The following is a 27,491-nucleotide window of genomic DNA, read 5'->3' as shown; positions in this document are numbered from 1 at the left end:
TGGAACTCTGCATTCAGATGGGTTTATCTTTCCTTTTCTCCTTTGCCTTTCACTTCTTTTCTTTTCTCAGCTATTTGTAAGGCCTCCTCAGACAACCATTTTGCCTTTTTGGATTTCTTTTTTGGGGGGATGGTTTTGATCACTGACTCTAGTACAATGGTACCAACCTCTATCCATAGTTCTTCAGGCACTGTGTCTATCAGATTTAATCCTTTGAGTTTACTTGTCACTTCTACTGTATAACTGTAAGGGGTTTGATGTAGGTCATACCTGAATGGCCTAGTGGTTTTCCCTACTTTCTTCAATTTAAGTCTGAATTTGGCAATAAGGAGTTCATGATCTGAGCCACAGTCAGCTCCTGGTCTTGTTTTGCTCAGCTTTTCCATCTTTGGCTGCAAAGAATATAATCAATCTGATTTCAGTATCGACCATCTGGTGATGCCTGTGTGTAGCATCCTCTCTTGTGTTTTTGGAAGAGAGTACCATGATGGCTGCTAGATGGCAAGTATTCTCCTTCCTGAGTTTCTTTAGGGCTCACCAGTTCACCGTAAGCTGTGGCTATAATGGCTGGTGACTGTGACATCCTTGTTTACTGATATGGCAGGAAATATTCCATTTCTCATTTGTAACTAGGAAGTAACTGAGGCCTGGATGGGTAAGCAGCCACGCAAGGGTTCCTTGATAATTGCTGGGGAAGCCTGTGTTCTCCCATTAGACCCTAGCAGAGGGCCCCATAGAACATACCAGACTTCAGGCCAGGGAGCTGCTCTGTGCGGCCCCCTCCCCTTCTTTTGGGTGCCACCACATTGAAACTGGTTCCATCCAAGTTTTCCCGATGTGGCTGAAGAATGTCACCTGCCATATCAGTAAACAAAAGATATTGCAACCATCACACCAGCAGCCACTGCATTTTTTGACCTGTGACTGTACGTCCTTCAGGGATTCAGGATGAGGAAAAGCAGGATGCTGGCCCTAGACAACTAAGGTGCACAACAAAAGAATAATTTCAAGGAGCCCAGACTCTTGCCTCTTCCCATCCATAGAATAAGTGCTGAATTCATGAACTTGAGATGTCTGGTTTTTTTTAAATAGTAACTTTGTTAATATTTTCACTACCTGGATTTTGTTGCAAAAACTCCTATATATTCTGGCTCCTCTCTGACCTGTTTGCTGCCGTCCCTAAGAGCAATCTGAGAGGCTGTCTTCCAGGGTAAGTCCTCAGCAAGTCCACCAAGTAAAATATAATTCTCAATTTTTTTAGGTGTGTAGTTTTTTTTTTTTAAAGTCAACATCTGACCCCAGCACTTGGAAAACGGGCAGTTCTGGGTCTTTGTGTAGGGGGCAGGTGACCCTCTATAACCACAGGAGTCTTTGTGGGGAGGATACTTGTTGTCCAGTCTTCTTAGCTGAGCCAAGGAGAATGGAGGTGGGCTTTCCAAAATGAAATTTTACTCCTCATCCCCAAAGCCCTCCGGGAGGGCTCATCTTTGGGTCTATTTGACCTTGGTCCCCCACTTTCTACTCATTTCCACCCTGAAGAAATCAAATGAGCTAAACTTCAAGGAGGGCTTGGGACTTCCCTGGTGGTCCAGGGAACCCTTTGCTTCCAATTCAGGGGGCACAGGTTCGATCCCTGGTCAAGAAACCAAGATCGCATATGTCATGCAGAGAGGTCAAGAGATTTAAAGGTGGGTGGAGGGGGCGGCCCTTGAACAGGATAAGGAAAATTGAGAAAGGAGCCTGATGTAGGTCTGGGTGAGGAGGAGGCTAAGGGGGTAGCTCCCTAGCATGCTTGAGAATCCCTACAGGTGCTGGAATGTTCCCAGTGAACCTACAGCAGGAGTTTGATATCCAGTTATCAGTGCATCTGTTCGAACAACCAAAGGTTAAGGGAGCAGCTAGGTTCCAAGCTACCTTCGGCTTTGGATGACTAGGGGCTGCTTGAACAGAGGTTCTCAAACTGCCTGAAACTTCAGAAGGGCCGGATAAAGCTCGGGTAGCTGGGTCCTGCTCCCGAGCTTCTGGGGCAGCAGGTCTGGGTGAGGGCCGAGAATCTGCATTTCCCGCAAGGTCCTAGAGATGCTGTTGGTGCGGGGCGCATCTAGATTGCTTCTGGGAGTATACAGCTGAGGCTGCTGGGCGCAGCGACCTCGGGAGGCGCCGGTGCTCAAGTGCGCTACCCGTTCGGTTTCGGTTTCCTTTCCGATCCAGCAGCAGCCCTGAAAACTCCACGAGTTTCGTTTCCCCGAGGCTGGGTGGGAGATGAGGGACGGGGAGGCGGGGGCAGCGAGCTAGGGGCGGCGCTAGCACTGCATAAAAGCCTAGGAGGGCCAGCGCCGGGAGCCTGCCGGTCACTGCGCTGGGGACGGGTAAGTGTAGCGCTCCTGGGTCTGGGCACCCTCCACGGGTCGAGGCATTTGGGCGTTTGACTGGGACTTGAGCGCTCTGGGGTGCCGGTATTGCGCAGACTAGAAGGTGATGGCACCCCACTCCAGTACTCTTGCCTGGAAAATCCCATGGACGGAGGAGCCTGGTAGGCTTCAGTCGATGGGGTCTCGAAGAGTTGGACACGACTGAGCGACTTCACTTTCACTTTTCACTTTCATGCATTGGAGAAGGAAATGGCAACCCACTCCAGTGTTTTTGCCTGGAGAATCCCAGGGACGGGGGATCCTGGTGGGCTGCCATCTATGGGGTCGCACAGAGTCGGACACGACTGAAGCGACTTAGCACGCGATAGTGATGATGACATGATGATGATAATACAATGTTGGCTGGGTTCAGAGCATAATTGATGCTGCTTTCCCACCGACACGCTGCTGAGGCTCTTGAGTGATGCATCAAAAGCAGCAGGACGCCCTTCCCGTCCTCCAAGCACTGGCAACTTTGTGCCTGAAGAAATAGGAAGGTGGAGCAGAGCATGTAAAAAGGGTCTTCGAGGGAGCTAAGGAATGCAATCCAAACAAGTCTACGCCGGGGAGGTATCCTTGGAAGCGCAAGGACCCAGGGATCTTCTCCAATCTCGCTGGAAACAGGGATGGTGTTAGCGGAGGGTCTCCGTGGACAGGTTTTGCCTACGGGAGCGTCCCTATAGAGATGGGGCATGCGCAGAAGTGCCCTGCGCGGAGTACAAGTCACCCAGGGGATGGAGAGCTGCTTCCCCCAGCTTGTGCAGCGGGATGCAATGGTGTGGGGCCGGCGCAGTAAGTTTTCCAGGTGGAGCGAGGTAGAACCGTCCTGGGGGCTGGCGGAAAGCCCAGGTATTGCTGAGACCTGCAACCCGCGGAGCAGCCCGGGGTGGCATTCTCGGAATTAATAAGTCAAATTTTAAATCAAGTTTTTTGTTGGACTTAGGGAAGTAGGAGGGGATGTGTTGATTTCTTCTTTATTGTAGTCATTCACAGGCGGCTGGGTCAGGATGCTTCTTGTGAGCTGAAAAAGTGTTTTAGTTTTACATCCTGGCTTGGGGGCCATTGTGCTTACTCTAAGCTGTAGGGAACATCCCTTTAATGATTAACTTGTGGCGAAAGCAAGAGTGTTGCAGGAAGGGGGACCCCTTCCAGGGCCCGTAACTGAGCGCTTATCTAACACTCGGAAATGGATTGTCCAAGGAGACACACACGTGCTGACAAAGCAAGAGATTTTATTGGGAAAGGGTACCCGGTGGAGAGCAGGAGGGTAAGGGAACCCAGGAGAACAACTCTGCCAAATGGCTCGCAGTCTTGGGTTTTATGGTGATGGGGTTAGTTTCTGGGTTGTCTTTAGCCAGTCATTCTGACTCAGGGTCCTCCCTGGTGGTGCCCACCTTTCTCAGCCAAGATGGATGCCAGTGAGAAGGATTCTGGGAGGTAGTTGGACATGTGGTGTCTCCTTTTGACTTCCCTTGAACTCTTTCGGTTGGTGGTGGCTTATTAGTTCCTGTTCCTTACCAAGACCTCCTGTCATAAAACAACTGATGCAAATGGTTACTGGGGTGCCTGGCCAGGGTGGGCGGTTTCAGTCAGTGTCCTTCGCCTAACAATAGAATATAAAGGTAAAAATAAAAGAAACAGATCGAATATGGTGTCAGATTTGTTATTCCCGATTACAATCGTAAACAATTTAAATGTCAGTGAGTTTTTGGAAGGCGAAACACTTCCATGAGAAAAAGCAAATATAAGTTCTTAAAGGATTACCTGGACTGAATTATTTGGGCTGTTCAGTTCTGCAAGTGCAGCCAGGTGCTGAATGTGACGAGTAAGTAAAACACTGATTTTTATTACTGAGATGGCCTTGCCCCAGAGATCCAAATTGATTTTCAAAGACTATCTGAGGTAGGTACAGATAGTTAAGATGTACAGACAAAACTCACAAGACTTGGTTTTCAGAGAATGTCACTTTATGAAACACAGAGAGAGATTTTTTTGTTCTCAAAACACCCATGGTCATCGAGTGCTAGCCCTGGGGATCAATGATGCCACATGACTGGGTACAGTAAGGTCAGCTGAGGTTGTGGTCTTTAACCCGGGGCCCCAGCTCCAGCCTAGGAGTCCCTGGGCACACGAAATCTTTCCAAAGGCATGGGGGTGGTGGTTAGGAAATAAATTGCCAGATTCCATAAGTATTCTTTAAAGTTGATCACCTTTCAAAATCACCTTTCACTATACAATGAATAGAATCCATCCCTCCCCGACAGTTTTTTTCTTTTTTTTTTTTTTTTATGCAAGCTTGCCCTTTCAATGTGTATCCAAAATCCACATAGGCCTTGGGGGAGGGTCCCTAGAGAATATACAAGAAAAGCATCAAAAAAAAAAAAAAAAGTATTGATTCAGTACACTGTCAGCAAGGCTCTATGCTTTATCCTTCAACCTTAGAATTTAAATATTTAACGTTTACAAAAGGACTCAGGGAACTGTGAACTTCCCCTCTGCATCTTCACCATTCTCAGCAATGGGATGTGTGGCGATGAGCACTGTCATGGATTGTATTCATTGGGTTTTGTTCTAATTTGTATGTTTTGCCTAAGGCGGTGTTGGAGGAGAGCTCTGCGTTTCTGCCCACTAGTCAGCACTACATTGTCAAGTAAAAGGAAGGTATATTGAGGTAAGTGCTTTATACTTTTTATAACATTTATTTCAAGTCCTAGGAGAAATATATTTTCATTTACTTTTATCCAAAACTATTACATATTATAAGTCTTAATATTTAGAAGTTTATGGTCCCAGAAAAAAAATTATAATTTTTTAACATATATTCCAGTGGTTAGGACTCAGCACTTTCACTGCTGGGACCTGAGTTCAAGCCCTGGTCAGGGAACTAAGATCATGCAAGCTATACATAGCTTGCATGATATATGTATATATATATATATATAATGTTTGATATATGATATATGTATATATATGATATATGTATATATATGATATATGTATATATATGTGTATATATATATATAAAATGTTTGGGTATTATCAAATATTTAGAGTCCCTCATCTACATTGGAAAGAGTCTTACAGTAATTTTATTTTTAAACATAAATTAAAATGCAGAAATTTCATTCTTTGTTGCTGTTTCAATTTATGGTGAAAAAAATTTTGATGTTCACCGTATAATCATGATGGGAAATACAGAGTTTTAAAAAAGCTTTTGGCATCCAGAAGCATGTCTTTGAAGACCACTGAGCTGGGATGGAGCATGTCTTCATCTGACATTTGGTTCCTTGGAGTTCTCCTGTCGTTTCTTTCTGAGCTCCCACTGTCTCAGTGTGTCTCATGGTGGGTTTGGTTCCATGATTGAATGTACCCAGCTCCTGAATTGTGTTAATCCTTATGTGCTTGATTTATGCTGAACTGATAAAGGAAGAAGATGGTTCTTTCTGACTTGGATATCGAAGAAACTGATTCACCTGAGTCCAGTCTAAATGGAAGTGACGACATGGTGAGGGAACATGAAACTGTAAGTCGATGCCTGAAAACCACTATCCACATTGACGTGAACTGTGTTCACCTGTGGGCTGCCCATTGATAACAGTGATGCCATTGCTGCCCAGGGATGCATGCTTCCTCATCTCTCCAGGGGCTGGATGTGGATGCAAAGATGTGACTCATTCTGCTTGGGCCCTTCTTGCAGCCAAATGCCATTAGTGTTTTGCCTTAGCTGATCCTGAAAGTGAAAGTGTTAGTCACTCAGTCATGTCTGTCTGTGACCCCATGGACTGTAACCTGCCAGGCTCCTCTGTCCATAGGATTCTCCAAGCAAGACTACTGGAGTGGGTAGCCATTCCTTTCTCTAGGAGATCTTCCCAACCAAGGCGTCAAACCAGGGTCTCCTGTATTGCAGGAGGATTCTTTACCATCTCAGCCACCTGGTTGGGGTGCAGTTTTGGTCTGGAAAATCCAGGCAAGAGGCCGATGGGCTGGTGTAAGAATTGGGCCCAGGCACTGGGCCCAAGGAGCCCTGTGAGATCACTTGCCCACACCTTAGTTCAGTCTCGAGCTCAAACCTCCTAAGTGTCACTGTGATATCTCCAACAGTGAAGCCATGTGGTGTCTTTTCTCCCAGGAATGAGACATATTTTTGGTGGGAATCAAACTTGGCTTCTGGAATCAGTTCAACCTAAATTTGATTCCACTGCTGACACTTGCAGCTGTAAGATCTTGGCTGGTTACTCCTCCCTTTAGAAGTCTGGTTTTCCATTTCCAAAATGAAAATAATAAGAGCATTTACTTTGTGCAGCTGTTGAGAGGAGGTAGAGGCTGGGCACTTAGAAAGAGCTCTGTTTATTGCTGTCATATGTTTTAAAGCAATGGATCTTCAGCTTCTTTCCAAATGACTCCATTTTAATCATCAGTGGTTAACAATATTTTAAACAATATTATAAACTATACCAAAGGATGCAGAAAAGTAAGAATTCACCTGTCTTTCCAGCACCATGATATAACTGTTGTCTCTTGCCTGGCTGTAACTGGCAAGGTATAGGGCAGTAGGAACTCATAATGCTCACACCCACGTTTGAATGTTGTTGTTATTCTAGAGAAGGAAATGCAACCCACTCCAGTATTCTTGCCTGGAGAATCCCATGGACGGAGGAGCCTGGTGGGCTCAGTTGCTAAGTTGTGTCCTCCTCTTTGAAACCCCATGGACTGTAGCATGCCAGGCTCCTCTGTCTTCCATCTCCCAGAGTTAAATTCACATACATTGAGTCAGTGATGCTATCTAACCATCTCATCGTCTGCCAAGCTCTTCTCCTTTAGCCTTCAATCTTTCCCAGCATCAGAATCTTTTCCAGTGAGTTGACTCTTCGTATCAGGTGAATCCAGCTTGGCCTTTCTGGCCAGGTTGAACAAGGTATATCTTATGACCCAGAAATTCCACTTCTAGGTGTTGACCTTGGTTCTCAGAGTATGATCCCCAGAGAAGCAACATTAATATCTCTGGGGAAGTTTGAAATGCAAACTATCACCCTCACACACCCTTCCCCAGACCTAGTGAACTAGAAATTTCAGGGGTGGGACCTACCATCTGTGTTTCTACAAGCCTTCTAGGTGATTTTTCTTTGTGCTGAAGTTTGAGATGCATTTGCCATGTTTGTACAGCACTTTTTTATAAGCAAAACCAGAAATAACACAAGTGTCCATGAGTAGTGGAATGCATACATAGATTGTGGTATGCAGTAGAATTCCACACAGCAGTGAAAAGTAATGAGCTAGACTTCCAGGTATCATGATGGCTGGGTCTAAAAAACAATGGTGTGGCTGGTGGCTCTATGGTTTGGGCTCAACACTTTAACTGCCATAGGTTGGATTCAATCTGTGGTTGGGGAACTAAGATCCCCTGGAAGCCACATGGCATGGCCAAAAAAAAAAAAAAATGTAAATAACAAATAAATAGACTGTGGTGAATTCCCCTAGAATCAGCTCACAGAAGAAATATAGTGTATCATTCCATTTATATAAAGATCCAGGCCACCATAATCCATGTATTTTTTAGGGAAAGACGGGTGGGTGGTAAAACGAATGAAGAGCAAGGACATAGTTTTCATAAACCTGGAAATAGAGGGACCCTCTAGAGGTAAAGGGGTTTTAGGAGGAAGGTGCCTGGGGAGGGGTGGACAAAGTGTCTCAAGTACAGGGAGTATGTGTTTTCTTAACCCAGGTGGTTGGCACATGCATTTTGGCTAATTATTGTTCATGTTTTATAAACTCTTGGGAATGAGTGATATAAAGAAGTGAAAACAAAAAGAACCCATAAGGAGGGTGCAAATAGGCCACTGATGCATATGAAGGTACAGCCAGGTATGTGCATAGCCACCACAAGGCTTTCCCTGGGGATTCAAGCTCCAGATCTTTCTTAAGTGTCATTATTGAGAAAGCTCACACAGGACACTTGTTTAAAAATAGTGGGGAAGATTTTATTCAAGACTATTGCAATAGAGGAGAGAGCTTGAACTTAGTGTGGATACAAGGACAAGTGGGCAGGATAGAGGAGAGGAGAAGGAATTGCCAAGAGTAATTTGGGAAGGGTAATGGGAGGTGAAGAATTGATGTTTTCGAGGTGTGTTACTGGAGAAGACTCTTGAGAGTCCCTTGGACTGCAAGGAGATCAAACCAATCAACCCTAAAGAAAATTGGTTACCACAGCTTTAATAATAATTATGGAAATCAGGTCATGTTAACCCTCCAACTCTTTTGTTTTTCAAAGTCATTTGACTATTCTAGGAGTATTTAGACTATTTACATTTACTGTGATTGTTAATATAATTGCACTTAGAAAGATCATTTTGCTATTTGTTTTCTATTTGCCTTATTCTTCATTTCCTCTTTTTCTGCTTTCTTTTGAATTAACCAAGTTTTTTATGCTTTCATTTTATCTCCTTTGTTGGTTTATTGAGTAAAATTATTTTAGGGAGTATATCATGTCTTTAATTTACCAAGTTTACCTTCAAGCACTAATATATTATTTCATATATAATATAAGAACCTTATGATAATGTGTGTCCATTTCTCACCTCCCGGCCTTCATGCCATTTTTGTCATGAGTTTTTATTTTATCAATATTTTAACCCCCCACATTACATTGTTATTCTTTTTGAAATGGCCAATGTCTTTAAAAGATATTTAAGTAATAAAAAAGTATAGTAGTCACCATTTCTGGTGTAAATTCCTTGGTGTAGATTAAAATGTCCATCCAATATCATTTTCCTTTGGCTTGAAGGGCATCCTAAACATTTCCTGTAGTGCAGGTCTGCTAGTGATGAATTCATTCATTTTTGTGCATCCAGAAAAGTCCTTACTCACTTTCTCATTTTAAAAGATATTTTTTTCTGAGTCGTAAATTTTAGGTTGATGATTTTTCTCAGTACTTTAACAAAGTTGCTACACTGTCTTCTCATTTGCATAGTTTCTACTGAGAAATATGCTATAAATCTCATGTTTATTCCTCTGTACATAACATGTCATTTTCTGGCTAGCATTCTATCATTATCACTGATTTTGACCGATTTGACTACAGTGTGCCTTGATACAGTTACTTTATGTTTCCTTTGCTCTGGGCTCACTGAGCTTTGGGGATCTTTGGGTTTTCACCAAGTTTGAGGACATTTTAGCTATTATTTCTTCAAATATTTATTTCTGTTTTACCCTCATTCTCTTGATTGGGGAGCTTTAATCACCTATATACATTAGGATGATTGAAGTTGTCCATCTTTGATGGAACGTGACCTGCAGGCTATGATAGAGATCTCCCATTCTGCCTCTTCCAGGAGTCCAAGGGCAACCTGTACAGCCAATATGAGGAGAAGGTGCGGCCCTGCATTGACCTCATTGACTCTCTGCGGGCCCTGGGCGTGGAGCAGGACCTGGCCCTGCCCGCCATCGCTGTTATCGGGGACCAGAGCTCGGGCAAGAGCTCCGTGCTGGAGGCCCTGTCTGGGGTTGCCCTCCCCAGGGGCAGTGGTAAGCACTTGCCTTCTGTGTTGGTTAGCTCAGGCTGCAGTAACAGAGGACCTCAGACTTGGGCTTAAACAATAGAAGTTTACTTCTCAAAATTTGGGAGGCTAGAAGCCCAAGATCAAGGTATTACCAGGGTTGGTTTCACCTGATGCCTGTGTCCTCTGCTTACAGATGACTATTTTCTCCTTGTGTCTTCTGGGGGATGGTGGAGAATGTTTACACAAGTCTGGTGTTTCCCACTGCAGTGTACCACCTGGACTGATGGAAAACACTGGGGTGAAGCAAGAGATCTAAAGTAGAGGATTTCAAGTCAAATTCCATCTGAAATGTACATTCTAGATGCACATTCGTGAGTCACCCCAGATAGGATGCCTCAGAGAGTCAAAGGGTGAGAACAGGGAATTTGCAGTTTTAGGAGCCTCCCAGATGATTATATACAAATTTAAGAACCACTGGTCTAAGACCACCAGATAGGACTGTTAGCAGCAGAGTATAGACCTGATGAGTAGTGGTTTCCTAGGTATTGTTACAAGATGTCCTCTCGTGCTGAGGCTGAAAAAACTTGAGAATGAAGGCGAGTGGAAAGGCAAAGTCAGCTTCCTGGACAGAGAGATTGAGATTTCAGATGCTTCACAGGTGGAAAAGGAAATCAGTGAAGGTAAGTGTCTCATATTCGTCCTTCATGCCTATTTGGATATCTGGTCAACCAGGTGAAATAGATGGGGTCTGCCTGTCACTGTTACCACTCTCCCCTTTCTAGGCCTGTTCTGATCCCTCAGGAACCTTCCCTTCCCTCCATCAGGCCCCCAGCTCTCTTGTATTTTCTCTCTCTCTCTCTTTTTTTTTTTTTTTACTCTCATTAAGACCAGTGCTTTGGAGAGAATCTGATCTCAGTAATTTATTACTTAGTATGTAAGTACGTATCTGAGCATAATGTGGATTTTGAAGCTTGTCTTCAAATATGGAGTATTTGTCCTTTATTCAAAGGCCTCCCCACTCCACAGATCTGATGTCAGGGTATGGGGCCAGGCGATACCTTCACCTGTTAACCAGCTTTCCAAAATGCTGACTGGAACACCACTGAATCCTGTTCAGAACTGGAAGTCTTTTTCTTCCAAGAGTGGGATGCATGTGCTTGAATAATCCCCAGCTTAGAATAATATATGGCAGGTCTCAGTAAATGCACACCACAGAGATTACTGTATCAATTTGAAACATCTGAAAAGAGAAAATTGATGTAGATAGGGACAAAGTAGTGATACACTTGGTTGCTGCTGAGTGTGAGTGAGATGAGTAAGCAATTTTCCCTTACTGACTTTAATTTCTTCCTAGTGTGCCACATAATTAAGTTCTAGTCATTTGGGGAAGATACAAAAATGGTATGAACTGATATCCAGCAGTAGGAAAGAGTGGATTTGGCTCTATAAAAGTGGAAGCACTAACTACCATTTACTGGCTGTTGTGCAAAAATTAAATAATGTTATCATGAAGATGTTATTGTGTGTTTGTTGGGATTAGGTTGCCTGCAGAAAATGCAAAATTAGTGTGTATCAGTTAGTCCTCGGTGTGTAACAAAACAATCTCAAAACTTAATGGCTTGGAACAGTTTATTTCCTGTGATTCAAAGGATCAGCTGGGCAGTTCTTTTCCTCTAGGATGATTTGTCTGGGGCCAACAGTCTAGGATGACCTCAGGTACCAACCCAATCCTCGACTGGAATGACCAGACCTTCCCATGGTCTGACAGTGGCCTGTCCCCGCAGGTGACTGGGTTGGGTTTTTTAACATGTTGAAAGAAGGGTTCCAAGTACCAAGAGACCTGAGTTCGAAGCTCTGATGTGTAAGCACCTTTCAGTGTCTACTGGAATACATTTTGTAACAACCTGTTACCCAAAGAAATTAATGCACTCAAGCGCAATTTCAAGAAGCAAACTCTCTTGATGGGAGAAGTGGCATTCTTTCTATAAAGTGGCATCCATATGGAGATGGGAAGGAATATAGAAGCCATTTGTGCAAGCAAGTTACTAACACAGTGGTTTAAACAATGTCAGTTTTATGTCTCTCAGAGCTGATGTAAGGGTTCCAAGGTTATGAACCCAGACTCCTGTCTCATTCCTACACTCTGTGTGGCTTCTGCTCCCAAGGCCCCCTCATCATTCAGTCAAGTGCCTATTCCTGCCAGCTAGTCATTGGCAAAGGACCTATCCCTGTCTTAAGCATATTTCTGGAAGTTGCACATAGCATCTTCACATCTATCCCATGGGCCAGACAATTTTATATGACCGCATCTCTGGGAAATGGATTTGGGGTGGTGGGGGGGTGGTGGTGCGGAATTAGCAGATTGTGCTACATATACCATTGTTACTAGTATTTCCTTCTACATTCTTGACTGATATAAAGCATACCAAAAAGACATTTTGGATGTACAAAGTGGTCAAGTGGTATTAGCTAAAAGTTTGATGAAATAAATTCTTATCTTGAAATTTTCATTATTAAGGAGGAAGGGACAGAATTAAATCTCTTAATGGAATATCAACAGCTAATGCTCAGCTTGCCTGAAACAAGCATGTACCACCACTCATAACTTTCCAGGTCATGTTTTAGGAGTCACCATTTTTTAAAATTTATTTTCATTTTACCTCCTTGTTAAGTTCCTAGTATATCAATGGGAGGAATTTAGGTGTGGCACCAGGAAGAACTTACCTGCTCTGCCAGGTTAAGACTGGTGTCACCTACAGAGGTGTTTTCGCTAGTTCTCTCTGCAGACTATTCTGGCCACTAGCAATGCAAATATGGGATTATCCTTTGATGGCCCTTTTTGTTTCAGAGAAAAGAATCTGCTCCAGATATGCCTTACCATTGAATCACAGCAGGTGGGTGTTGCCTTCAGAAGATTCACTGTAATGAGATATTCCATCCCAAGCTCTATTCCGTTTTTCTTTTTCCTCTTCTCTAGCCCAGATTGCCATCGCTGGGGAAGGCATGGGGATCAGTCATGAGCTGATTAGTCTGGAGGTCAGCTCCCCTCACGTCCCAGATCTGACCCTGATAGACCTTCCTGGCATCACCAGGGTTGCTGTGGGCAACCAGCCACCCGACATTGAATATCAGGTGAAACTTCAGGCCCCATCCTGGCCCAGGTCTTGTTGGGGAGGGGCTGCTTTAGAGCATCAGTGAGTCCAGGACCAAGCTTGAGGAGTGGATATGGGGAGGTGGGGGATTTGGAGCACGCAATGGTCGAAATTACTCCACCAAGTTGGATGGAAGCTTCTGTGGGAAGAGGCAAAGTTGGGAAAGCATTTTATTTGTGTTTTATGCAGTGACTCATTTTTGGTTATAGTTACACTCTATGCCATATCTAAATTGGCATGCATTAGGAAAGGGTTTTATGTGGGAAGTGGGAGCATTAGAAGCAAATATAATGATATTCCTGCATCAGTGAATCTCACCCTGTGGATTAAAGACTTAGGGAATAGTCAAGCAATTCTTTTGGCATCTTCTTTTTCATTGTGACCTTCAGATTCGAGGTCTTGGGAAATGATTCACAAGTTGAAACCTCACAGTGTTCCCTCAGAAAATGTAGTTTTTCTGACTTGTGTTGTCAGCTCATTTCTCTGTGTTTGCTTCTTGGAAGAAATACCTCTGGGACTTGGAAGGCCTGAAGCAAGTCAGGACCTGTCTCAGCTCTCATACCCTCTCATTTTCTTACAGATCAAGTCTCTCATCAGGAAGTATATCCTTAGGCAGGAGACCATCAACTTGGTGGTGGTCCCTGCTAACGTGGACATCGCCACCACAGAGGCGCTGCGCATGGCTCAGGAGGTGGATTCCGAAGGAGATAGGACCATAGGTAAGAAGAGTGAAATTGTTAGTCACTCAGCCATGTCTGACTTTTTGTGGCCCCATGGACTGTAGCTCTCCTAGCTTCTATGTCTTTGGGATTTCCCAGGCGAGAATACTGGAATGGATTGCCATTCCTTTCTCCAGAGGATCTTCTTGACCCAGGGATTGAACCCGTGTGTCCTCCATCTCCTGCACTGCCGGCAGATTCTTTACTGTCTGAGCCACCAGGGAAGAATCTAAAAATGGTAGATGGCTTGACAGTGGAAAAGCATCTCTTAAATCCAGTGGGTGTTTCTTGGTACACATGAGTGGGGCCCTACACCCAGCAGATGAGAACCATTCAAGAACCATTGAGGCCAGATGACTCTTGGGCCACAGTTGACTCTTATTGGCCATGGGTTGACCCATAATCCTTGTTTATCTGCTTATAAGAGGCGTTGTGGGTTCAGGGGTAGGGCAGAAAGTAGTTATATCAGTTGACAATGCATTTTATGTAGAATAACCCATGTGTCCCAGAAAGATGAGGGGATACACAGGATGTGAGGTATCCATACAGTGGGATAGTTCTGTGCTGTGCTTAGTCGCTCAGTCATATCTCACTCTTTGCGATACCACGGGCTATAGCCCGCCAGGCTCCTCTGTCCATGGGGATTCTCCAGGCAAGAATACGGGAGTGTGTTGCCATGCCCTCCTCCAGGGGAATCTTCCCAACCCAAGTCGAACCCAGGTCTCCCATATTGCAGGCAGATTCTTGACCGTCTGAGCCACCAGGGAAGCCCAATAATACTGGAGTGGGTAACCTATCCCTTTGCCAGGTGATCTTCCCAACCCAGGAATCAAACCAGAGTCTCCTGAATTGCAGGCAGATTCTTTACCAGCTGAGCTACCAGGGAAGCCCACAGTGGGATAGTATCTAACCTTAAAAAGGAGGGACATTCTGACATCTGCTACAATGAGGATGAACCTTGAAGACATTGTGCTCAATGACATAAGCCAGTGCCAAAGGACAAATACTGCATGACCTCAATCATATGAGGAACCTAGTGTGGTCAGGTTCATGGACAGGAAGTGGGGGAAGGGAGAAATAGGAGTTAGTTTGGCGGTTACAGAGTCTCAGCTGGGGAAGATGAAAAGGTTTTGAAGATGAATAGTGGTCAGGGTTGCCCAACAATGTGAAAGTGTTTCATGCACCTGAAATGTGCGGGTAAAAATGGTTAAAGTGTTATGTTTGAAAAAATGCATTTGGCTGTAAATAGCAGAGAGCCTGAGGGCAGTGGCTGAAACAAACAGCAATTTATTTTCACACCTAACAGGAAGCCTGGGCAGAGGCTGCTCACCTGTGTACCAGAGATGCTGTCAGTCCCTTCTGCATTCTGCTCCACCATCCTTAGCTGCAGGTTCTCATTCTTTGCTTGTCCTGCTGCCCATCCTGCCTGGGATGAGAATCTCTCAGCCAGGGCTGCAGCTACAAGTGGGCACAGTAAACCTCAGAGTTCATCTTGGGCTGGACAACTGCACAGTGCCTCACATGCAGATGGGTCCATGCTCAGTGCAGTGTTGTGATGATGCCATCTTGCAATACTTGTTTAAACAGGCATTCTGCATTTTCATTTTGCAGTGGGTCCTGCAAATGACCTAGCTGATCCTGGTCAGACCCTTATTTTCCCAAGTGTGAGCCAGGCCCCACCTGCACCAATATTAACTGAAGAATTTTTAGAAATGCAAGTCCCTTGATCCCACCGAATCTGCTGAACCAGAATCTCTGGAGCAGGGCCTTAAGGTGGCTTAGATGCACAGGGAAGTTTGAGACCCATTGCATGAGAGTGAACTCCTTTGCTGAACAGGAGGAACATAACGGGCCATTACATGCTGCTATCTCTGTGGCGTGAGAGCCAAGATCTGGGTGAAGTGAACTTAAGGAGCACATAGGGGCTGAGCCTTGCACCTTCACTAGGCGAGCTGCACTGTGGAAGCAAGCCCGGGGCCAGGGGACCTCGCTCCCCAGGAGGGGAGCTGACCTTACTCCTCACCCTGCGAAGATGTGAACATTCTGTAACCAGAGTCTCTGGGTTGCAGGAATCTTGACAAAGCCCGATCTGGTGGACAAAGGCACGGAAGACAAGGTCGTGGACGTGGTGAGAAACCTGGTCTTCCACCTGAAGAAGGGCTACATGATCGTCAAGTGCCGCGGCCAGCAGGAGATCCAGCATCGGCTGAGCCTGGACAAGGCCCTACAGAGAGAGCGGATATTCTTCGAGGATCACACGCATTTCAGGTATGTGCATGGAGCTTTCCCAGGGAGAACCAAAATTAAGGACCTCCTTCCTCACAGGAGAAATGTATGCTGTCCAAGGTTGGCTGTTGAGAGTATCCCTGTGTGTCTATTCCTTTATTTTGACCGTGGGGAATCTGCCTGGAAGAGTAAAGGAGGAATTCACAAAGTAGGCAAAGAATAAGTCTAAAACTTCGGAAGAAGGCGGAGACTTTTTGCAATAACTTATTATAGTTCTGGAAACAGAATATAAACCTAAGTATAACAGGATGGAAACAAAGTGGAAAACCCAGAAATAGACTCAAGTATGTACATTTGGTCTGTAATAAATGTGGCACTTCAAATTCCTGGGCTTTGTCAGTTTCATTATCAATCAGTAGCACTGAAATAATTATTTAATAGTTGGGAAAAATTAAACTGTCCTTACTTAACATGGGGTACCAAAATAAATATCAGTGGAAGTTTAAAATTAAGTACAAAGAAAGTACCACTTCTCAGAAGAAAATATAGGCGGAGAATTAATAATCCCAGGATAAAGGCCTTTCTAACCCTGATGCCAAAAATGAATTTTTTTTAAAAAGGATGATACTGATAAACTGGTTGTTTTGAAATAATGAGAAGGTGTAGAGTTGGTGGAAAAGGAGGGGTGTGGGCTGGCATCTCCGCTACCAAGAGCGCATGCTGAGATCACACAGGTGTCCCTAAGGCTGAGTTCCATTTCTAGGAATTCCACACAGGCAAGTAATCCGAGATGTGTTCAGTAATGTCCCCTAAAGCGTGTTCAGCACAGATTTGTTTTTAATTGTGAAGACCATGGAATGTACATGTTGAAAACCATGGGATTTGTATGGACAAACTAGAATAAGAGATCACAGTGCTAGCAACCATTATAGTGCTGTGCCAAGGAGATGCCAATAAAAAGATCCTTACAAGATGTTGAAAAAAAAGTGACACATTCACTGAGATCCCTTGTGTGTGTACATGTGTATGTGGGAGGAGACACATGCCCTTTGTAAACATTATCATATTGGATGTCCCCAGAAGCTCGCAGAGACACATAATTCAGAAGAGATCCTTGCAGCCCTATGTTCATAGCAGCATTATTCACAATAGCTAAAAAAAAAAAAAAAAAAAAAAACATGGAAGCAAGCTGAGTGACCACTGATAGATAAACACAATGTTTATCCAAAATAGATTAAAGAAATTCCATCCACACAGTGGAATAGTATTTGGCCTTAGAAAGGAAGAAAATTCTAGCACCTGCTATAACACGGCTGTACCCTGAGGGCACTATGCTCAGTGAAATAAGCCAGTCATGAAAAGGCAAACACTGTATAATTCCTCTTATACAAGGTCCCTAAAGGGGTCAAAACATAGAGACAGGACCTGGCGGAGGGGGTGGGGAGATGATTAATGGAAACAGAGTTTCAGGTGGGGAAGATGAGCTGTTTCTGGAGGTAGATGGTGGTGAAGGTCACACATCAATGTAATTGTACTTAATACCACTGAATGTGTGCCTACAGGCCTCCCAAGTGGCACTCACCACTTGGGAGCAAAGAACTCACTTGCCAGTGCAGGAGATGCGGGTTTGATCCCTGGGTCAGGAAGATCCCCTGGAGGAGGGCATGGCAACCCACTCTAGTATTCCCACCTGGAGAATTCCATGGACCGAGGAGCCTGGTTGGGCTACCTTCCATGGGGTCGCAAAGAGTCAGATATAACTGAAGTGACTTAGCTCACACATGTGCACTTACAAATTATTAAAGTGGTGAATTTTATGTATATTTTCCCACAATTAAAAAATTTGACAGGTACAGAAGCTGAAACTTAGGTATGAGTGTACTCTTGCAAAGATATGTGTGAACTCATGTTTCCTGGCTGCCCTTCATCTTAAAAAGTCCTTTAACATGTGGAAAACTGTGTAGTAACTCACTCTACAAACACATATTTGGAAAGAGTGAGAGGAGGGCTTGGTCTCCTTCCCCAAGCAGCTCATGGTTTAAGTTGTCATTTTGGAAAAGTGTGGGTCCCCCAGTTCAGGCTTCATCCATGCACCTCTGTAAATATCTGTCAATATATTTTCATGAAGCCCAATACCACTATGCACTGTGTATACAGAAGGGTATGTGCATGTTATGGAAACATATCTCTAGGTGATATGCGAACTTTTATAAAGACCATTTGTAGTCAGGTGTCATAAGACACATTTACTATATCAGCTGGAAGGGATCATTCTATACCATTTTCGAAATATGCAACATTACAAAAATTCAGTCATGATTCTGTGTGATCCAGTTGCAGGACATGCCATCCAGTGGGAAGTAACTGCACTTACTCTGGCTTTCCCCAGCAACAGAGAGCCAACCTGCGTTTTCTGGCTAGACCCAGGTGGACATGAATGTTGTCTTCTCTTGCAGGGACCTTCTGGAGGAAGGGAGGGCCACTATCCCCTGCCTGGCAGAAAGACTCACCAATGAACTCATCATGCACATTTGTGTAAGTGCACGCAGAGCTGAGCAGAGTCTTGCAAGTGCAAAGCTAACCCATGTTGACACACATGGATCGCCTGGACATCTTGTTAAGATGTGGGCTCAGATTCAGGGGGCGTGGATGTGGCCTGGGATGCTCCCACGGGTGTGGCTATTGCCTGTCAGAGGATCACGTGCTGAGTGGGATGCTGATAAACCACCCACCCGGCCTAATTAAAAATGAGCGTCTTGCAGGCGCTGGCCTAACCCTAGCCCTTTCCCATCGCCAACCGCAGCTCATTCCCTGTTCATATTTATGTCTTTCTGTTGTTTTTCTCAGAAAACTCTGCCCCTGTTGGAAAATCAAATAAAGGAGACTCACCAGAGAATAACAGAGGAGTTACAGAAGTATGGCAAGGACATCCCAGAAGAAGAAAGTGAGAAAGTGTTCTCTCTGATAGAGGTGAGTACTGCCAGTGGCGCCAAGCTGGGGAGTCGTACATCACTGTCCACAGGGATTATGGGTGTTATGCTCATCTGTCTTCACTTCCCTAAAGCTGATCCAAATTCATTCTGCCCACTTAGCACCAAAACGGGCCCGGAGTTAGAAAGCAGGCAGGGAGTGGTGGACCACCCCATGCGTGCCATTGGCTTTTCCTCAAGTGCGCTCCCTCACTGGGGACCCCCCCAGGCAGTGAGGGGAGTTTGGGGTTCTGTGCTGCCCAAGCTTCTTCTCTCCTGTCCTCCCACCTGGCCTGAGAGACAGCAAAGAGGGACTCATCCATGCACACGACTGCCAAACTACCTTGCTCGGTTTAGAATATCTCTGCTGATTCTTTTTTCCTTCTTGGCAGAAAATTGATACATTTAATAAAGAGATCATCTCAACAATAGAAGGGGAGGAACTCGTCGGGCAATATGACTCCCGACTGTTTACCAAAGTACGAGCCGAATTCTGCAAATGGAGTGCTGTGGTTGAGAAAAATTTCAAAAAAGGTGAGTCTGAGGCACCATGGTAAACACGCCAAGTTGAGCTGAGTCCAAGGCTGGGGGAGGTGGGTGATGGCGGTGGTCAAGGATGGAGCAGAGTAAGGACTTGGTAGCGTGAAAGCCACATGTGCTGTTTCAAGTCCCTGGACTCTGGCCAGCAAGCATCAGGTTCCGATTTCAGAGGACACCTAGAAGGAAGATGCAGATTCCATGGCCCCTGCCAATCACAACTCTTAGAAGAATCAGTTTCCCAAAACAGTGAGCAGGTGAGCCTGCCACGTGTGTCATGCCCTTTGTGTTCCCAGTGGTGCTGCCCCTGAAATAATCCAGTGGTTAATCCACTGAGGCCTTGAAACCTGGCGTGTCCTGTGATGGATCTTATAGTCACTGTTTCGATGCCCAGTCATCCGGTGCTTTGCAACCCCACAGACTGTAGCCTGCCAAGCTCTTCTGTCCACGGGATTTCCCAGGCAAGACTAACGGAATGGGTTGCCATTTCCTCCTCCAGGGGAACCTCCCAACCCAGGGGTCAAACCCATGTCTCCAGGTTGGCAGGTGGATTCTTTACCACTGTGCTACTTGGGAAGCCCTTGCAGTTGCAGTGGTGACAAGAAAATACAACAGCATCTTGCATCATCAAATCCTCAGGAGTCTAAGAAAAGTAGAAAATGTGATCTGAAATTTATTTTTTTTTTTTTACTATTTTAAGAAGCCTAAACTAAATCATATATTGACCAATGAGAAAACTGCAGCAGCTGAGGGAACTTTCAATTTGCTTTTATTCCAACAATCTGATGGTGGAGGCAGGCAGTAGGCGATGGTGGTGGTTTCATGATTTATTTAAACTGAGCAGAGGTTCAGATTGACAGTCCTCCTTGGCTTTGAATAATGAACATGGGGAGAGAAATCAAGGGAGTTTCTACATAATTCAGAGGCTGCACCTTTATTCCCTGGCAGAGGGCACAGAGGGCAGCGTAGGATGTGAACCTTGGGGACCAAAGTCCAGGACACTCATTCCTGGGGTGCTCACTTGTCACGAGTCCACAGTCTTTGTGCCACTTGTTGCTATTGCTCAGTTGCTTTGCCGTGTCTGACTCTGCAACCCCATGGACTGCAGTACACCAGGCTCCTCTGTCCTTCGCAATCTCCTAGAGTTTGCACAAACTTGTGTCCATTGAGTCTGTGATGCCACCCAGCCAGCTCGTCCTCTGTCACCCCCGGTGCCACTTACAGAAGTCAAGTCCTTGAGCATAGAGTTGTACACCTGCTGTGCAGTCTGTTCTTATGTCGGGGAGGGGAAGCACCACGCTAACCCCTTTCAAAGAAAACAACAGTCTTTGGCTTCCGGAAGCTCCCTCATGGCATTGCCTGGCCAGGTTTTTATGGAAAAAGTGCTTATGGCAGACAGCCTGTGAGAAAAATGGCTCATTTTTTAAAATGATAAATTCCTCCCAACAAATGATCAGTTCCATATCACTGAGTGTCCAAAAGTAAGAATTAATTTGGACCCCTAATGCACCTCCTACCCAAAAATAAACTCAAAATGGATCAAAAACCAAAGTGTACAAGCCAAAACTGTAAAACTCTTAGAAGAAAGCATAGGTTTAAAACTTTGTGCCCTTGGGATTAGGTAGTGGTCTCTTTACCTAGGACACCTGAAGCAGAAGCAACACAAGGAAAAAAATGATATGCTGGATTTCACCAAAATTTAAAACTTGTGTGCATATCAAAAAACACTATCCAGGAACACGATCAAGAAAGTGAAGACATTCCACAGAATTGGAGAAAGTATTTAAAAATCATGTATATGATAAGGGTCTAGTCTTTATAGGACTTCACTTCCCAGGTGGTGCTAATGGTAAAGAACCTGCCTGGCAATGCAAGAGACCTAAGAGCTGTGGGTTTGATCCCTGGTTCTGGAAGATCCCCTGGAGAAGGAAATGGCAACTCACTTCAGTAGTCTTGCCTGGAAAATCTCCTGGACAGAGGAGCCTGGTGGGTTACAGTCCATAGAGTCACAAAGAGCTGGACACAACTAAAGTGACTTAGTACTCACTCACTAGTATTTACAATATGTAAAGAACTCTTACAGCTCAACAACAAGAAGAGAAATAACTCAATTTAAAGATGGACAAAGGATTGGAATAGACATTCCTCAAAAAAATGAAAAAAGATACAGGTATAGCTAATAAGATTGTCTTCCCAGTGGCTCAGTGGTAAAGAATACGCCTGCCAGTGCAGGAGACATGAGTTTCCTTCCTGGGTTGGGAAGATCCCATGGAGGAGGAAATGGCAGCCCACTCCAGTATTCTTGCCTGGGAAATCCCATGGACAGAGGAGCCTCAGGGGCTACAGTCCATGAGGTGGCGAAGAGTCAGACACAACTGAGCACGCACACACACATGGCTAATAGGAACGTAACAAGATGCACAATATTGTTAGCCATCAGAAATGCAAGTTAAATCCCATCTCACACGTACTAGAGTGGCCCTTATGCTAAGTGGAAGAAGTGAGACACAAAAGGCCACAGGATATACAATTCCATTTACATGAAATGCTCGAAACAGGCAAGTCCACAGAAATAGAAAGTGGATTAGTGGTTTCAGGGGCTGGGTAGAGGGAATGGGGAGTGAGTGCTGATGGAAACAGGGTTCCCTGGGATGGTGGAAATGCTTGAGAATTAGATAGTGGTGATGTTTGCACCACTTTGTGAATATACTAAATATATACTTTAATAATGGTGAATTTATGGTATGCCAATTAAATCTTGATTTTTTTTAAATGCCTTTCAGAAAGTATCTCCTGACCAAAAGAGGATAACCAGGCTACTATCCCTGGTTAGTTCTTCAAAAAGAAGGAACCTTAGTCCTTCTGAATCATCCTCTCCCCACCCCATGAAGGAGGTTCTTCACACCCTAGTTTGTTTAGAGTAAAAAGAAATTCCAAGAATATAGAGAAAAAATTAAGTGCTTTACGTGGTAAACAGTGATAACATATCACATTAATAATCCAACTGTATTATCCCTCTGGTTTATAAATACATTTTACTCCTACTGCAACCTGGGAATATATGCTGAATCACTGACTTCAACTGGCGTTATGATCATTTCTTTATTTTTTTTAAGTGGGTCCACCTCGTGGCATGTGGGATCCTAGTTCCCCAACCAGGGATCAACCCTCGCCCCCCGCACTGTGCCCACAGAGCCCTAACCACTGGACACCAGGAAAGTCCCCATTTCTATTTTTTAAAGTGTCTGCAGGTCATAGTATTCTATGATATAATTTTCTTTATAAAATCAAATTTGATTTACCAAATTTCCTACTCAAGTTACCTTTTCCGGAATATGTCTTGGGACTTCCCCAGTGGTCCAGTGGTTAAGACTCCACCTTCCAATGCTGAAGGTTGAGTCCAGCTGAACCAGGAGGCCCTGGTTCAGTTCCTGGTCAAGGAACTAAGATCCCACGTGCTGTGGTGTGCAGCCAACATTATTTAAAACTCTGTCTTAGTAAGTTTCTGCATTTGCTGTTTTTCAGTGTCCTTCCCTGGCTTTACACGTGCCATCTTGAGATGACTAAGGACAGTTATCTCAAAATCTGTTTCCTTATTGCAATCCTTGAAACTTTTTCAATTTGAAAATCAGATTTGATTTTTTTTTTCTTGCTCCTCTGTATTTTCAGGAAGGTCAGAATGCTGCTGTGTTCAGCCAAACCAGCAAGGTTATTTCTGCAAAATAATTCAGAGCTATCCTTTCCTTCTGTAGGTCATGAAGCCATACGTAAAGAAATAAAGCAATTTGAAAATCGGTATCGTGGCAGAGAGTTGCCAGGGTTTGTGAATTACAAGACGTTTGAGATCATCATAAAAAAGCAGGTCATAGTTCTGGAAGAGCCTGCTGTGGACATGCTGCACACGGTGACAGGTGGGTTCTTGGTTTTACTTTAGGCATTTTATCAATATTTCTAGGATAGGGTCAAATCCAGTACCTCCTGCTGTGGTGTTTTCCAACACAAGCAACCCAACCAGTCTTCTCCAGACTCTAACAGGTGTCCAACAATTCATTCCCCTTCTGAGACTAACTGCCTGGAGTTTGCACAGACCCACAGCTCAGGGCTCAGCTCACAAGACCCGCCTCTGTGGATGGCAGCTCCGTGTCTAAAACTCCTGTATTGCTAAGTGACCAGCTATAAGTCACAGTTCCCACCACCCACTCCTGGGGTTCCATACTCAGCTGGAACAGCTCACAGAACTCAGGAGCATACTCTACTTTACTGGTTTGCTATAAAGGATTTGCTTACCTTTACCAGTTTATTAGTGGGGCTTCCCAGGTGGCTCAGTGGTAAGGAATCTGCCTGCCAGTTCAGGAGCTGCAAAAGACACAGGGCTTCCATCTCAAGGTCAGGAAGGTCGCCTGGAGAAGGGCATGGCAACCCACTCCAGTATTCTTGCCTGGAGAATCCCATGGGCAGAGGAGCCTGGCAGAGTACAGTCCTGGGGTCACAAAGAATGGGACAAGACTGAGTGAGCACACACACGCACCAGTTTCCTGGCATTGGATATAAAAGATTGCAAGTTTGCAATGCAAGTTTGCAAATGAACGACATGCATAATGTGTGATGTGGGCGGGTCACAAATGCTCTGTCAGAGGAGTGGTGAGGGCGGGACCACCCTTTTGGCATGTGGTCATGTTCACCAGCCTGGCTATCTTTGAGCCCGGTCATTAAGGGTTTTTATGAAGGTATAATCAATTATACAGCTTCCCTGGTGGCTCGGATGGTAGAGTCTGCTTGCAATGAGGGTGACCTGTGTTCGATCCCAGCATTGGGAAGATCCCCTTGAGAAGGGAATGGCAACCCATTTCAGTATTCCTGCCTGAAGAATTCCATGGACAGAGGAGCCCCAAGGGCTACAGTCCGTGGGATCACAAAGAGTCGGACATAACTGAGCTATTAACACACATACCCACACCCACACACATACAATCAATTATCCCAGGGAAGCATAATCAATTTTTAATCCAGTCTCCAGCCCCTCCCCTAGCCCCTAGAAGTTGGGGAGAAGGGGGAAGCTGGGTTGGAAGTTCCAGGCTTCTAATCAAAGGCTTGGTCTTTCTGGTGACCAGCCCCATCATGGAGCTGTCTAGTGCCACCTCGTTAGAACAAGCGATGCTCCTGTCACCCAGGATATTCTAAAGGGTTTAGGAGCTCTGTTTTAGGAACTAGGGACAAGAACCAGATGTATGTTTCTTATCATACCTCACCTCCCTCTACTCCACCACTTCGCATACTTCACAATCTCAAAACACTATTGTTTATTCGAAATCTCTGAGAAGTAAGGTTGACTAAACAGCTGTACACGGTGGGAGTGGGCTGAGCCTCTAAAGTGCGGCATGAACCCGAGACGGTGTCACTGTGGTCTCGTGCCAATTGCAAGCCACATCGGCACTCCGGAGGAGAAGCACAGTCCCTCACAGTACTCACCGCCCCCTTCTCCTCGAGAATCTTCACTTCCCAGATTCCTGTTTACTGCTCTGAGCTTACTGAATCTCTTCTCTGTCATCTCCGTGGCGAACACCCTTCTCACTCAGGCTTCAACTGTGTCTCATTTTAGCATCGAGTCATAATCTTGAGGATCCGTGAACTCGTAGGGGTGAAGGGAGGACAGCCTTTTCACAGTTGATAAGACATGTATTTCTTCTTTTTTTTACTTTGACCTTTTATTTATTTTTTACCGCTCAGGGTCTTCCTTGCTGTGAACAGTCTTTCTCAGTTGCGGCAAGTGGGGGCTCCTCTCCAGTTGCCGTGAATGGGCTTCTCATTTCGGTGGCTTCTCTAGTTGAGGAGCACGGGCTCTAGGGCCTGTGGGCTTCCGTAGGTGCAGCACGTGGGCTCAGTAGTTGCCGCTCGTGGGCTCTAGTGGTTGTGGTGTACAGGTTTAATTTCTCCTCAGCTTGTGGGATCTTCCTGGACCAGGGATCGAACTTGCGTCCCCTGCACTGGCAGGCAGACTCTTGTGCACTGAGCCACCAGAGCAGTGCAAGTAGCTTCCCTGGTGTTTCTAGTTCAGTTTTATCTTTGGGCTTAATAACTATAAACCCAAATCTGCAATTGTGTCTTGTTGATCAATTGTGCATTCTTCCTTCAGTCCTGAAGAAAATTCTTGTGTAATACTTCAAGGCTTTCTGAAAATTCTTCAGAAAATGTTAAAAAGTCTATATGTTTATATACCTATTTCTGTTTAGAAAAATGTGATAATGTAGCCAAAAGATTTCCAAGCATAGCAGCCAGTGGTTAACACTGGTCCAGTGGTTAGGACTGGAGAAGGCAATGGCACCCCACTCCAGTGCTCTTGCCTGGAAAATCCCATGGACGGAGGAGTCTGGTAGGCTGCAGTCCATGGGGTCGCTGAGAGTTGGACACGACTGAGTGACTTCACTTTCACTTTTCACTTTCATGCATTGGAGAAGGAAATGGCAACCCACTCCAGTGTTCTTGCCTGGAGAATCCCAGGGACAGGGGAGCCTGGTGGTCTGCCATCTATGGGGTCGCACAGAGTCGGACACGACTGAAGCGACTTAGCAGCAGCAGCGGTGGTTAGGAGTCTGCACTTCCACTACAGGGGTCAGGATTCACTCCCTGGTCAGTGAACTAAGATCTCACATGCCTGACAGTGTGGCCAAAATAGAATTTCCAAGCATAAAGATACTGTACATCACACTAAGATAGCATTCTGTGAGGGAGTCAAGTGGAAATATGAGTTTCAAAAATAAAATGAAATAATGTAAGTTTTCTGATTGAAATGAGTTTGTTCACCTATTGCTTTCAAATGGATAACAGAGCTATTTTGATTCCATTGATGTATTTTAAAAAGTGATGTGTTTTACTATAAATATTAATATATTGATAATAACAGAAATTGCATTCTTTGCAACTATTTATACTTGGGATGAAAATGTAAACATCAGATAAATATTTCAGGGGACATTTAGATTTTTAAAATTCCTCCAGGATGTCTCTGAGTAAAAAAGCACACCTTCTTCCTTCAGAAAGAAAGAGAAGATTGGGGGTGGGGAAGAGGGAGGCAGGGAACTGTTTCTGCTGTTTTTTCCTCTTATTTTTTGCAATTTATGAAGTCACGGGTCCTTCCAGCAAGACTGGACTTCTTTCTCTTTCTTTCACCAGATATAATCCGGAATACCTTCACAGAAGTTTCAGGAAAACACTTTCGTGAATTTTTCAACCTCCACCGAACTGCCAAGGTAAAACTGACCATTAAGTTACTTAAAAAAAAAAAAAAATGTAGGCCTGACACTAGAAAATAGATTTCTTAGATTAAGACTATTCAACCTTTATTATGTATTTGGAGAAGCAAACAGTCAAGATCAATAATGAATTTAAGATATGAGCAGTGATGTCTCGTTAAAGGCAGTAAGAGGGAAAGAAAGAGAAAGAACTCAGAAGGAAAATATTTAGTCACAGGAACAGAGGAAAGCCATAGTAAGTGTGGAACCTGTTACAGCTGAAGAGAACGATACTGAATATGGAAACTCATTGAGGAAACCAAATAGGAAAGACTTGTCCAATCTAGGAACAGCGGCTCCCCTTGTCCTGGCTTGGGCTGCATAACTAATACCACTGCAGACACTTAATATTTCTCATAGTCCAGGAGACTGGAATCCCAGATGGAGGTGCTGGTGGCCTTCTCATTGGTGTCTTCACGAAACAGGAGGCCGGGGGCAGAGGTAGAGAGAGAGCTCCCTGGGGTCTCTTCTCAGAGGGACACTAACCCATTTGTGGGGACCCTACCCTTATGACCTAATGACCTCCCAAAGACCCCCACCTCCAAATGCCATCCTGTTGAGGATTAGGCTTTCAATGTATAAATCTGGTGGGGACACCAACCTTAGACCCAGCACCCAGCAGAGATGGGAAGACTGGCTCTGCCTTTTGCAAGCCAGAGGTCTTAGGGCTTCTTAACCTGCCTGGACCTTTG

At 44.7% G+C, this 27,491-nt stretch overlaps 1 protein-coding gene across 2 annotated transcripts in view; it reads left to right on the top strand.

Annotated features, from left to right (window-relative positions):
- Positions 1-27,491, top strand: part of MX1 (MX dynamin like GTPase 1) — a 32,874-nt gene that overhangs the window by 939 nt on the left and 4,444 nt on the right. The window contains exons 1-13 of one of the 2 annotated variants that reach the window (XM_040232179.1): positions 2,280-2,369; positions 5,006-5,082; positions 5,838-5,934; positions 9,740-9,932; positions 10,450-10,587; positions 12,885-13,039; positions 13,640-13,778; positions 15,848-16,046; positions 18,461-18,539; positions 18,852-18,974; positions 19,366-19,507; positions 23,263-23,421; positions 26,681-26,757. In XM_040232179.1, the coding sequence (XP_040088113.1) occupies positions 5,845-5,934; positions 9,740-9,932; positions 10,450-10,587; positions 12,885-13,039; positions 13,640-13,778; positions 15,848-16,046; positions 18,461-18,539; positions 18,852-18,974; positions 19,366-19,507; positions 23,263-23,421; positions 26,681-26,757 (1,494 nt within the window). In that variant the 5' untranslated portion in view covers positions 2,280-2,369; positions 5,006-5,082; positions 5,838-5,844. Of the gene's footprint in view, positions 1-2,279; positions 2,370-5,005; positions 5,083-5,837; positions 5,935-9,739; positions 9,933-10,449; positions 10,588-12,884; positions 13,040-13,639; positions 13,779-15,847; positions 16,047-18,460; positions 18,540-18,851; positions 18,975-19,365; positions 19,508-23,262; positions 23,422-26,680; positions 26,758-27,491 lie in introns of those variants that run through there. The other variant, XM_040232187.1, reaches the window with a different exon arrangement.

Source organism: Oryx dammah, unplaced genomic scaffold, assembly GCF_014754425.2.
Source record: "Oryx dammah isolate SB20612 unplaced genomic scaffold, SCBI_Odam_1.1 HiC_scaffold_2, whole genome shotgun sequence".
NCBI classification, from domain to species: domain Eukaryota; kingdom Metazoa; phylum Chordata; class Mammalia; order Artiodactyla; family Bovidae; genus Oryx; species Oryx dammah.
Note: the sequence above shows the minus strand (reverse complement) of the source record. Positions and strands in the feature narration are given on the sequence as shown.